The 14,089-nt window shown below is 41.8% G+C and overlaps 1 protein-coding gene across 1 annotated transcript in view; it reads left to right on the top strand.

The window, feature by feature from the left end:
* The window catches only part of PDE4D (phosphodiesterase 4D), a 1,268,462-nt gene that overhangs the window by 136,744 nt on the left and 1,117,629 nt on the right, over nucleotides 1–14,089 (top strand). Inside the window, exon 3 of the mRNA XM_027101064.1 lies at nucleotides 12,363–12,497. Within this exon, the coding sequence (XP_026956865.1) occupies nucleotides 12,456–12,497 (42 nt within the window). The 5' untranslated portion in view covers nucleotides 12,363–12,455. The remainder of the gene's footprint in view (nucleotides 1–12,362; nucleotides 12,498–14,089) is intronic.

Here is a 14,089-nt window from a genome sequence, read left to right on the forward strand (position 1 = left end):
AAGGTGCCCTTTCTCTTAATTCACAACTTTAGAAAGTAGAACTCTACGTTCTTCCTTTGTCTCTATCACAGATTTAGCAGAGGGACACTGGGGCAAATGTCTAAGTTACCCACCTTATGTGTGGGGAGGGCAAATTAGTGGGCACTTAGGAGCTATGGCAAAAACTCAAACTTTCATGAAAAGTCTGATTTTTATCCCCTCATATGCTTCTTTTCTTTTAATGTTTGTAGTATTTAGTTCTTGCATTGCTGCCTCCTAATTTCTTGCCTGAATGTATTTTGGTGGATGGTTCTTGGTAAATTGAGCTTGTTTTTATTGCAGTTCATTGTGACTGTCTTTTATAGTGATCAGACTTTTTTGCGGAGCACAGACTCTGGACGCGCAGGCTCAGCGGCCATGGCTTACGGGCCCAGCCGCTCCGCGGCATGTGGGATCTTCCCGGACCGGGGCACGAACCCGTGTCCCCTGCATCGGCAGGCGGACTCTCAACCACTGCGCCACCAGGGGAGCCCTGATCAGACCTTTTTTCTTTTTTCATATGTGCCATATCTAGCATTTTTCTTTCTAGATTAGAATCTAGTCAAGGAAAGAGAATGCCTATCCTGTTTTTACTTTCATGTCTATTTTATGCAGCCCTAGACAAATCTATCTCGATGAGGTGAAGAAGACATTAAATCGGAGAAAAATATATTATCCCTTGATCATTCATAGGCAACTGCATCCTAATAATCCTTTCTCCCTGAATCTAGAAAGTTTGGTGGATATCTGAGAGATTAGTACACTACCAGGCACATATGAGATGCTCAATAAATATATATTTTAAATTAATGCATTTGAGTGGCTTTATAATTCAGCAATCACAACATACATTATCAAGCAGAAGAAAAAATTAGTTCCAAAGGAGGTAAAGAATAAAAAAAAAATTCCTCTGAAATATATAAAATACATTTACTAGCCTCTCTAGTATTTGCAGATAGTTAGAACCCTTTTCCACTCATATTTAGAGTGCATTGACACATTTGATGTTTAAATGAATAGAATTAACTGACATTTGCAGGGAACTTTATATTTTCCAGAAAACTTTCTCAGACATTATCTAATTCACCCCCATAATAACCCCATGAGTTGGGTTGTAGAAATATTGTTATCTTTACAGAGAAGCAAGTAAGTGGTAGAAGAAAAAAGATAAGGGATTTTCCTAACGCCATCCAGCTTGTGTATACGACTCAGTGATGCAAGTGGAACCAATTTCTTCTGATGCCCAGTTCAGGAGGCTGACCGGTGAGGTGTACGGCGAGGCGTTTCCACTCTATAAATCCTCAGTGTCTAGGAAAGATCCTGTTTTAACTCCCTTTCCTTGCATCGAAGTAGCAAAATTTATCCCCATGCTCCAGCTCAGATTCTGTCTCTGAATGTGCCAGCACCCTCTACCTGACTTAGATGCTCTCTTCATTTTATTTCTAAAGTGTTTTCTCTACAGGAGCCGACTCTTCCTTCTCCCTAATTAACTTTTATGTGGAAACTCCTCTAGTAATGAAATTGCCTGTGCGAGTCTTCCCCCACCTGGTTGGCTTTTTAGTGCACCTGGAGGGAGAAAGCATTTCTGCTGTCTCACTGCATGATCTTTGCTGAGGCAGGAATTTGTAGGAACGAAGATAACTGCCTTCCTGAGAGGAGACCTTTTTTATCAAACATTCTTTTGTTTAGGTTCAGCTTTGATGCTTGCAAAGGTTACCACTTGTTGATAATTAAAATGCATTGGTTCATTTGTATCTTTTTTTTTTTTTTTAGATGCCACATATAAGCGATATCATATATTTACAAAACAAGAATAGACCCACAGACATAGAAAACAAATTTAGGATTACCAAAGGGGAAAGCAGGGGGGAAGGATAAATTATAACTTTGGGATTAACAAATACAGATTACTATATGTAAAATAGATAAATAACAAGGACCTAATTACAGCACAAGGAACTATATTCAGTATCTTGTAATAACCTATAATGGAAAAAAATCTGAAAAAGAATACATATATCTCTATCTATCTATCTATCTATCTACCTATCTATCTATCTGAGTCACTGTGCTGTACAACTGAAACTAACACAACATTGTATTTCGACTACATTCCAATAAAAAAATGCATTGGTCCATGATTTTGGCAGCAAAGCAAGATGTCAGGGTAGGCAAAAACATGGACTTTGAAGTCAGACAAATCAGGTTTGAATCCTGGTTCTGCTACTATTTACTGGGCAATTTACTTCTTGGAGCTCTTTTGTGCAATGGGGATAATAACAGTATCTATCTCAAGAGTTGTTGGGAGGATTAAAGATAAATGATAGATGTTTTTCTTCCGATGAGATGAGATAGCAGAAAAGTACCGTCTTCTTCATAGACTGCAGATCAGATTTTCATTTCCCCTCCAGCTCCACCCTTCTCCCTGCCCGACCCTAGCAGGCTTTTTGCCCTGGGGGGTGTACCCTACACTGAGGTGCAGGCAGCAGCTTTCTTTGCCCTCTGGCTTTGTTGCATTTACCTGATGGGGAGTCCCAGCAGGACATCAGAGGGATGGAGGAGAGTGAAATGAAGTTCATTCCCTCATCTCTTTCCCTTCAGGGTCACCTGAGGCTAGCTGCATCCCAGATAATAACCTCCCTTCTCAAGGCAGCCCACTCTATGACTGTCTCCTCCTAGGGACTCTTGACCCACCCCTCTCCTTGTCCCTTTAGGCTGCGGTGGTAATAACTCCATTATTGCTAGCTCCAGCTACTTCACCATCCTTCGTGGATTCCTCTATTCTACGCACATCTTTTAAGATAGTCCCTTTACTAAACCCTCCTTAAATGATCCTAATATGAGTGTGCTATCTGTTACTCATGGGACCCGAACGGATACATTATTTATTACTGCTTAATTGAAAGTATATTTGCCCAAGATTCTTTTATTTAAAAGAGTTTGGAACTTTTAGGGGAAAAACGTGTGGTTGCTTGTCATTTGATATTAAGAGGAGAAAAATGTAGTAATGATGGACGATGATGATGATAATGATGGTGATAGTCAAGCATTGTCTATGTGACAACTGTACTCCTCGACACTACTGTATACACGTTAGTTCATTTAAACTCAAACACACATGAGTATTTTTTTTTCTTTTTTTTTCTTTTTTTTTTTCTTTTGTATTTTTAAGTATTTATTTATCAAACAACCCATACATTGTTAGTATAGACATTGTGCAAGGTTAAAACATATTCAAACATCAAGATCCACATTCAGGGCTACCCTGGTGATGCAGTGGTTGATAGTCCACCTGCCGATGCAGGGGACGTGGTTTCATGCCCCGGTCTGGGAGGGTCCCACGTGCTGTGGAGCAGCTGAGCCCGTGAGCCATGGCCTCTGGGCCTGCGTGTCCAGAGCTGTGCTCCGCAGCGGGAGAGGCCACGGCAGTGAGAGGCCTGTGTAAGTTCTAGAGGATGGAAGTCTGGGGTGAAGGTGCCAGCAGGGTTGGGCTCTGGTGAGAGCTCTCTTCTTGGCTTGCAGATGGTTGCTTTCTTGTTGTATCCTCACATAGCAGAGGAAGAGAAAGAGGAAGAGAGAAAGAGAGAAAGAGAGAGAGAGAGGCTTTTTTTTTCTTTTTGCGGTACGCGGGCCTCTCACTGTTGTGGCCTCTCCCGTTGCGGAGCACAGGCTCCGGACGCGCAGGCTCAGCGACCATGGCTCACAGGCCCAGCCGCTCCGCGGCATGTGGGATCTTCCCGGACCGGGGCACGAACCCGTGTCCCCTACATCGGCAGGCGGACTCTCAACCACTGCGCCATCAGGGTAGCCCGAGTATTTCTTTTTTGACCACATATAAATAACACTTTATTTGGAGATTAACCTCTCATCAGAAGAAATCAACCATGAGAGGCCTCATGGCAAAGGCCTTCTGACTCATCTTCCTGATACCCTCCCATGGTCCACTGTTCATACAACATCCAGAATGATCTGGATTACTCGAATCCAGATTATAATTATCTGGATTATTTGGGCCACTTAAAGTTTAAGTCGGATCATATCCTTCCCCTGCTCAGAATCCTCCCATAGTTTCTCATCACATTTATTTTTAAATTTTTATTTATTTATATTTTAATGTTTTTAAAAAATTATTTGTTTTATTTTTGGCTGCCTTGGGTCTTCATTGCTGTGTGTGGGCTTTCTCTAGTTGCAGTGCGCGGTCTTCTCATTGTTGTGGCTTCTCTTGTTGTGGAGCATGGGCTCTAGTAGTTGTGGCATGCGGGCTCAGCCCCTGTGGCTCATAGGCTCAGCAGCTGTGGCTTGTACGCTCTAGAGCGCAGGCTCAGTAGTTGCAGCATGCAGGCTCAGTAGTTGTGGCTCGCGGGCTCTAGAGTGCAGTCTCAGTAGTTGTGGCACAAGGGCTTAGCTGCTCCACAGCATGTGGGATCTTCCCAGACCAGGGCTCGAACCTGTGTCCCCTGCGTTGGCAGGCAGATTTTTTTTTTTTTTAACATCTTTATTGGAGTATAATTGCTTTACAATGGTATGTTAGTTTCTGATTTATAACAAAGTGCTTCAGCTATACATGTACATATATCTCCATATCTCTTCCCTCTTGTGTCTCCCTCCCTCCCACCCTCCCTATCCCACCCCTCTAGGTGGTCACAAACAACCGAGCTGATCTCCCTGTGCTATGTGGCGGCTTCCCACTAGCTATCGTTTTTACATTTGGTAGTGTATATATGTCCATGCCACTCCCTCACTTTGTCCCAGCTTACCTTTCCCCCTCCCCATTGTCATCAAGTCCATTCTCTAGTAGGTCTGCGTCTTTATTCCCAACCTGTTCCTAGGTTCTTCATGACCATATATATATATATATATTTTTTAGATTCCGTATATATGTGTTAGCATATGGTATTTGTCTTTCTCTTTCTGACTTACTTCACTCTGTATGACAGACTCTAGGTCCATCCACATCACTACAAATAGCTCAATTTCGTTTCTCTTTATGGCTGAGTAATATTCCATTGTATATATGTGCCACATCTTCTTTATCCATTCATCTGTCAATGGACAGGTTGCTTCCATGTCCTGGCTATTGTAAATAGTACTGCAATGAACATTGTGGTACATGACTCTTTTTGAATTATGGTTTTCTCAGGGTATATGCCCAGTAGTGGGCTTGCTGGGTCCTATCGTAGTTCTATTTTTAGTATTTTAAGGAACCTCCATACTGTTCTCCATAGTGGCTGTATCAATTTACATTCCCACCAACAGTGCAAGAGGGTTCCCTTTTCTCCACACCCTCTCCAGCATTTATTGTTTGCAGATGTTTTTTTTTTTTTTGCGGTACGCGGGCCTCTCACTGCTGTGGCCTCTCCCGTTGCGGAGCACAGGCTCCAGACGCGCAGGCTCAGCAGCCATGGCTCATGGGCCTAGCCGCTCCGCGGCATGTGGGATCTTCCCAGACCGGGGCACAAACCCGTGTCCCCTGCATGGGCAGGCAGACTCTCAACCACTGTGCCACCAGGGAAGCCCCTGTTTGTAGATTTTCTGATGATGGCCATTCTGACTGGTGTGACATGATATCTCATTGTAGTTTTGATTGGCATTTCTCTAATAATTAATGATGTTGAGCATTCTTTCATGTGCTTGTTGGCAATCTGTATATCTTCTTTGGAGAAATGTCTATTTAGGTCTTCTGCCCATTTTTGGATTGGGTTGGTTGTTGTTTTTGATACTGAGCTTCATGAGCTGCTTGTAAAATTTGGAGATTAACCCTTGGTCATTTGCTTCATTTGCAAATATTTTCTCCCATTCTGAGGGTTGTCTTTTCATCTTATTTGTGTTTTCCTTTGCTGTGCAAAAGCTTTTAAGTTTCATTAGGTCCGATTAGTTTATTTTTGGTTTTATTTCCATTTCTTTAGGAAGTGGGTCAAAAAGGATCTTGCTGTGATTTATGTCATAGAGTGTTCTGCCTATGTTTTCCTCTAAGAGTTTCATAGTGTCTGGCCTTACATTTAGGTCTTTAATCCATTTTGAGTTTATTTTTGTGTATGGTGTTAGGGAGTGTTCTAATTTCATTCTTTTCCATGTAGCTGTCCAGTTTTCCCAGCACCACATATTGAAGAGGCTGTCTTTTCTCCATTGTATATTCTTGCCTCCTTTATCAAAAATAAGGTGACCATATGTGTTTGGGTTTATCTCTGGGCTTTCTCTCCTGTTCCATTGATTTATATTTCTGTTTTTGTGCCAGTAACATACTGTCTTGATTACTGTAGCTTTGTAGTCTAGTCCAAATACAGGGAGCCTGATTCCTCCAGCTCCGTGTTTCTTTCTCAAGACTGCTTTGGCTATTCGGGGTGTTTTGTGTTTGCATACAAATTGTGAACTTTTTTGTTCTAGTTCTGTGAAAAATGCCAGTGGTAGTTTGATAGGGATTGCATTAAATCTGTAGATTGCTTTGGGTAGTATAGTCTTTTTTCACAATGTTGATTCTTCCAATTCAAGAACATGGTATATCTCTCCATCTATTTGTATCATTTTTAATTTCTTTCATCAGTGTCTTATAGTTTTCTGAATACAGGTATTTTGTCTCCTTAGGTAGGTTTATTCCTAGGTATTTTATTCTTTATGTTGCAGCGGTAAATGGGAGTGTTTCCTTAATTAAACTCTCTTTCTTTTGATTTCCATTTGCATGTAATATCTTTTTCCATCCCCTCACTTTCAGTCTGTATGTGTCCCTAGGTGTGAAGTGGGTCCCTTGTAGACAGCATACATAAGGGTCTTGTTTTTATATCCATTCAGCCAGTCTATGTCTTTTGGTTGGAGCATTTAATCCATTAACTATTAAGGTAATTATCGATATGTATGTTCCTATTACTATTTTCTTAATTGTTTTGGGTTTGTTATTGTAGGTCTTTTCCTTCTCTTGTGTTTCCTGCCTACAGAAGTTTCTTTAGCATTTGTTGTAAAGCTGGTTTGGTGGTGCTGAATTCTCTTAGCTTTTGCTTGCCTGTAAAGGTTTTAATTTCTCCATCAAATCTGAATGAGATCCTTGCTGGGTAGAGTAATCTTGGTTGTAGGTTTTCCCCTTTCATCACTTTAAATATGTCCTGCCACTCCCTTCTGGCTTGCAGAGTTTCTGCTGAAAAATCAGCTGTTAACCTTATGGGGATTCCCTTGTATGTTATTTGTCATTCTTCCCTTGCTGCTTTTAATATATTTTCTTTGTATTAAATTTTTGACAGTTCGATTAATATGTGTCTTGGCATGTTTCTCCTTGGATTTATCCTGTATGGGACTCTCTGCACTTCCTGGACTTGATTAAGTATTTCCTTTCCCATATTAGGGAAGTTTTCAACTATAATCTCTTCAAATATTTTCTCAGTCCCTTTCTTTTTCTCTTCTTCTTCTGGGACCCCTATAATTTGAATGTTGGTGCATTTAATGTTGTCCCAGAGGTCTCTGAGACTGCCCTCAATTCTTTTCATTCTTTTTTCTTTATTCTGCTCTGCAATAGTTATTTCCACTATTTTATCTTCCAGGTCCCTTATCCGTTCTTCTGCCTCGGTTATTCTGGTATTGATTCCTTCTAGAGAATTTTTAATTTCATTTATTGTGTTGTTCATCATTGTTTGTTTGCTCTTTAGTTCTTCTAGGTCCTTGTTAAACGTTTCTTGTATTTTCTCCATTCTATTTCCAAGATTTTGGATCATCTTTACTATTATTACTCTGAATTCTTTTTCAGGTAGGCTGCCTATTTCCTCTTCATTTGTTTGGTCTGGTGGGTTTTTACTTTGCTCCTTCATCTGCTGTGTGTTTCTCTGTCTTCTCATTTTGCTTATCTTACTGTGTTTGGGGCCTCCTTTTTGCAGGCTGCAGGTTCGTAGTTCCCTTTGTTTTTTGGTGTCTGCCCCCAGTGGCTAAAGTTGGTTCAGTGGGTTGTGTAGGCTTTCTGGTGGAGGGGACTAGTGCCTGTGTTCTGTTGGATGAGGCTGGAATTTGTCTTTCTGGTGGGCAGGTCCACGTCTGGTGGTGTGTTTTGGGGTGTCTGTGACCTTATGATTTTGGGCAGCCGCTCTGCTAATGGGTGGGATTGTGTTCCTGTCTTGCTAGTTGTTTGGCATAGGATGTCCAGCACTGTAGCTTGCTGGTCTTTGAGTGGAGCTGGGTCTTAGCATTGAGATGGAGATCTCTGGGAGATTTTTGCCATTTGATATTATGTGGAGCTGGGAAATCTCTGGTGGACCAATGTCCTGAACTTAGCTCTCCCACCTCAGAGGCACAGGTCTGATGCCCAGCCAGAGCTCCAAGACCCTGTCATCCACATGACTCAGAATAAAAGGGAGAAAAAAAGAAAGAAAGAAAAAAATAAAATAGCATAAAGTTATTAAATTAAAAAAATGAAAATAATTATTAAAAAATTTAAAAAATATTAAAAAGTAATAAAGAAAAAGAGAGAAGAGAGCAACCAAACCAAAAAATCAAATCCACCAATGATAACAAGCGCTAAAGCTATAAGAAAAAAAAAAAAGACAGATCCCTAGGACAAATGGTAAAAGCAAAGCTATACAGACAAAATCACACACAGAAACATACACACTTACAAAAAGAGAAAAAGGAAACAAATATATATATTGTTGCTCCCAAAGTGCACCACCTTAATTTGGGATGACTCGTTGTCTATTCAGGTATTCCACAGATGCATGGTACATCAAGTTGATTGTGGAGATTTAATCCGCTGCCCCTGAGGCTGCTGGGAGAGATTTCCCTTTCTCTTCTTTGTTCGCAGAGCTTCCGGGGTTCAGCTTGGATTTGGACCCGCCTCTGCGTGTAGCTTGCCCGAGAGCGTCTGTTCCCGCTCATACAGGACGCGGTTAAAGGAGCAGCCGATTCAGGGGCTCTGGCTCACTCAGGCCAGGGGGAGGGAGGGGCACGGATGCGGGGCGAGCCTGCGGCGGCAGAGACCGGCGTGACGTTGCAGCACCCTGAGGCGCGCCATGTGTTCTCCTGGGGAAGTTGTCCCTGGATCACGGGACCCTGGCAGTGGCGGGCTGTGCAGGCTCCCGGGAGGTGAGGTGTGGAGAGTGACCTGTGCTTGCACACAGGCTTCTTGGTGGCGGCAGCAGCAGCCTTAGCGTCTCATGCCCGTCTCTGGAGTCCGCGCTCTTAGCCGCGGCTCGCGCCCGTCTCTGGAGCTCCTTTAAGCGGCGCTCTTAATCCCCTCTCCTCGCGCGCCAGGAAACAGAGGCAAGAAAAAGTCTCTTGTCTCTTCGGCAGCTCCAGAACTTTTCACGGGCTTCCGGCTAGCTGTGGCGGACTAGCCCCTTCAGGCTGTGTTCACGCCGCCAACCCCAGTCCTCTCCCGGCGCTCCGACCGAAGCCCGAGCCTCAGCTCCCAGCCCCGTCCGCCCCGGCGGGTGAGCAGACAAGCCTCTTGGGCTGGTGAGTGCTGGTCGGCACCGATCCTCTGTGCGGGAATCTCCCCGCTTTGCCCTCCGCACCCCTGTTGCTGTGCTCCTCTCCGCGACTCCGAAGCTTCTCCCCTCCGCCACCAGCAGTCTCCGCCGCAAAGGGGCTTCTAGTGTGTGGAAACCGTTCCTCCTCCACAGCTCCCTCCCACTGATGCAGGTCACGTCCTTATTCTTTTGTCTCTGTTTTTTCCTTTTTCTTGTGTCTTACCCAGGTACGTGGGGAGTTTCTTGCCTTTTGGGAGGTCTGAGGTCTTCTGCCAGCATTCAGTAGGTGTTCTGTAGGAGTTGTTCCACATGTAGATGTATTTCTGATGTATTTGTGGGGAGGAATGTGATCTCCATGTCTTACCCTTCTGCCATCTTGAAGCTCCTCCACACATGAGTATTATTATCTCTCTTTTTCAGATCTGGAAAAAGCTCAGAGAGGTTAGGTAACTTACTTAATGCTGCACAGAATGCCATTGGAGAGTTGAAATTCTAACCTGTCTATTTGGTTTCAAGATCCATACTCTTAGCAAGGCCTTGCTGCCTCCTAGGTAAACAGGCTGAGAAGGGCCATCACTTTAGCCAACAGTTTTCAGTTAAATCCCTTTGTCTATTCAGATTTCTACAGGTTCTAAATTCCTATAGGAAAGTACCTCTTAATGATGGTCTTTAAATATGTCAAGGAAAATTGGTTAAAAACCTGATTAATTCAGCAAATCTTACCAGGTCAAATCCATCATTTGTCTGATTTGACTGATTAGTTAATTTAAAACCACTGAGTCACTAGTCCACTGGGGCAACTATTCTATGGTTACCCTTAAGGGTACTCATTAAATACTGAATGAATAATTAAATATTTCAAATGAGTTTTTCTCTGATAGTGTGTAAGCTTCCCACAGCATTTAGCTGATTTTTCCCCCTCCCTAGATATGTAATATTTGGTTCACGGTTTATATTATTTCTGTTCACTTCTTAAATTGATCTAGGTGAATAACATAATTTCACATTTTCTGAGAACTTATGAAATGCTTGGCGTTATAACTAATCAGTAAAGATGACTAAATTCCTGGAGGTATAGTAGCTGAGAACTTAGCATTTGTGGGTCAACTCCTCCCTCCAATCCCCACTCACTTAAGCAAAATCCTTGCATACTCAAAGAAATTATTTTTATTCTAACAACTCACATTTGATTGTGTATTTTTCTCTAACCTCAGGAAGCGTTTTCATCAACCCCGGAAACAGGCTTTCTTCCTCACTGCCATTTGGGTCCCCAAGTCGTATCTAGGGATGTTCTTAGCAACAGTAGATTCTATTTCTCTGCCTCCAGCTCCACTTTGCTGTTGTGGGATCTCTGGCCTCCTTAAAGGCATCTCCCTTCTATCTTCATAAATCTTGAGGGGTGACTCACACGTGTTCAGACAAACCTTTGAGCCTTGAGAGGGCGCTACTGCGGGTTGCTGGGTGAAGGTCCCTGTCCGCTCCCGTGGGGACCACTGGGTTCTTGTGCTGCTTTAGGCTGGCCTCCCCCAGGGGCCCACACAGACGCTGTGTTCCCCTGGAGTCCTCTCTCCTTTAGTTTTGTATGTTTTTTAAAAGTCTGTATAGTTATTTTGTTTTATGTTTTTCAGTGTGTAACTCACACTACTTTGCACTTTGATATTTTTCAATCATTTGAGCAAAATAAACTTTTTCAGACCTTGCTCACTGTTACTCTTTTCCTTCAATCTCAGACACAAGTCTTCTGAGAAGCTTAGAACAAATCTAAGTGACAGAACTACATGCTGTTAGGACCAGTCTATACGTACAATGTCAGAGTTCTTGTGGTTTTTTCAGGCCTGCCTGCCTCATCCTCTTTCCCTCAGAGTAGCTTCTTTGGCAAAAGGCACTTCAACACAAATGCAAATAAGCCCTGTAAGTATGTAAATCATGTCCAGATATAGCTGAATATCAGAAATGAACACAACACATCTAACTATTCTATGTGCTCTTTCTTCGAAGCTCAAAACTGAATTTTCTTCTTAATGTCTGGCGAAAGTGAAGGTTAGGCAATGAGGATATCATATTCATGTGGCAACTGCTGTAGAATAATTCTTTAATGGTTGCTGCTTGACTAGGTAAACAGTTTCTCTCAACCATTCCTTGCATCCTCTTTGAACCGAAGGGGTGTGTTTTCACTAAGTTTACTGAAGAGCCACTGGAATGTCTTCCATGTACTGTAGATTATTGGTAATGAAGCAAGAGACCATTATGCAGTGGTCAGAGGGCTTGCAGATGTAGGTGAGATTCCAGCAGTGAACAAAGCTAACTTAGCGATCCCTTAATGCTGCGGTCCCCAACATTTTTGGTACCAGGGACGGGCTTCGTGGAAGACAGTTTTTCCATGGAAGAGGGTGGGGGAATGGCTCAGGCGGTAATGCAAGCCATGGGGAGCAGCAGATGAAGCTTCGCTCGCTGGCCCGCCACTCACCTCTTGCTGTGCGGCCTGCTTCCTAGCAGGCCGTGGAATGGTACCACGGCCTGGGGGTTGGGGACCCCTGCCTTAGTGGAAAATTGAGGGGTCCGTAGCTATACCAGCCAGATCAGCACATACACAAATCAGTATGCATTTTCATTTCATACGTGTAAGTTTAGGTCCTGGCTACCATACCTTTTTTTTTTTCATCCACTAGAAATGTACATTTGAATGTTTAATGAGAAACAGATGGTGCCTGATTTCTCTAACTTACATTTAACAAAAACTGTTTTGGAAATGTTGCTCGTGTATACTTTTACTGCTTTAAACACAGCACCATTTTAACCTGTTTTGATGAATAATTGAAGAATTACTGTCCTACTTTAAGACAGCATTTCAGAGCATGTGTTAATCATATACTTGATTAAACATTTCCTTGCCTTTCTCTTCAGAATGCCAATTGGCTTTTGAGTGGATAATTGTTGCAGTGAGAGCAGTGACGTTGAAAACAACTATTGCCTGTTTGAATTACTTAAAGCACCACCATGAAAAGAAATACCTGTGATTTGCTTTCTCGGAGCAAAAGTGTAAGTACTTTTTGTTTTCATTTATTTTCTAAAACTGTGTACCCACAACTTTTTACTGTTTTCTTTTGGATTTTAATACTGTGCTTTCATGATGAGACTTGTGAGAAACCCTTGGTTAACTTTCAGTTCTCTGACTGTAGCAGCTTATTAACAAATGAAGACTTGTTTGTCTCTGTGGCCTGGTTGACATTTGATGGGAATTCTCTTTCAGCCAGTTTATATGCCTTACCATTCATTTGTATGTGCCTACTGGTATGATATTGGAAACCCTGAGTTTTGGATGAATGCAGAAAATATAAAAAGTTGAAACTGAGGAAATTTATGTCTTGAATATCAAACTTTCTGGGCAAGTTCAAAAGGATAAATTGAACTTACATCTAGGTACTTCAATCAATCACATTCTGCAAGTTCATGTACATGATGAATAATGTGAATACTTAATCGGTGGGTCATCACTTCCATGAGCTTTCTACCATGGCATGTGTCTTTAATCCTCTAATCTCCTCCTTTAAATTGTTTTTTGGTTTTTTTTTTTAGTGAAAGTCCTCAAGGCCCTGATGGAGATTAAGTCTTATTTCCACTCAGTGTTCTTAAGGTGCCAAAGTGGTGATAATTTCTAGATTTCTATTAGCTTATGAAAGAGAGCATAAGCAAATAGAGCAACTCAAAGAAAGCTACACAAGGCAGGGATGAAAGTAGACTGTTAATTTCCATCAGGCAAGCTCTAAGAACATGTCCCTTTGTTCATTTACCCAAGGGGAAAAAAGGCATCTAAACAGATGTAGTTATGACGTAGGAACATTCATTTGAAGGCATGAGAGAAACCACAAATGCAAACACATTTCTCTAGTACGGGAACGCTTTGTGTTACAACCAGTGATTCTATGGTGATGGCCCAAGGCCATTTTTAATTCTTTCTATAGAATTAATTACCATCAAGCTTTTAAGGGTGAGCAATGCAGGAGTAATGGGGAGGGAAGTATAGTACCCAGTAGGGTTTTTAAAAAAATGAGGATGTACCCAGAAGTATGCCAGTTCTTGGACTGAGTACTGACTCTGTTTAATAACCAACCAAGGAAATTCAACAAATTCTGAGAGAATGTCCAAATTCATTTTTTTTACTTGTTGGTGTTTAGTTGTATGGATTATTGTGTAAAATCAAGGGCCATGGCATGGAGCCTGGAATTCCTTCTATTATCATAGAGCTGCTCATTGTAATGCGAGGTGACCTGCATACAAATTACCAAACTGCGAACACATCTTTCTGTTACTGAGCTTTTCTTATTATAAGTTAAATTTGAAAGCAAACCATACATATAATACTTCCTTCTTTTATTAAATTTCAGAAACATGTGATGTGAAAAATATGTATAAAGGTGAAAGGGAGAATATTTTGAATAATTAAAAATATATTATTAAACATTTCCCTGTTCTTGGAGGAAAATATTCTAAAGGCAAATGATTAAGTGAGCTGTGACTTTAAGGACCTCCGAGTACTTCATGATGCTAGATTTCCTATTTATATTTGCTTTATGCAAAAATTTTCATCTTGGTGGAAAGGCTCATGCTTCCCAGATTAAGAGAATCTGAGT

Source organism: Aethalodelphis obliquidens, unplaced genomic scaffold (assembly GCF_003676395.1).
Source record: "Aethalodelphis obliquidens isolate GAN/ISIS:26980383/991018 unplaced genomic scaffold, ASM367639v1 scaffold4, whole genome shotgun sequence".
Lineage (NCBI taxonomy): Eukaryota > Metazoa > Chordata > Mammalia > Artiodactyla > Delphinidae > Aethalodelphis > Aethalodelphis obliquidens.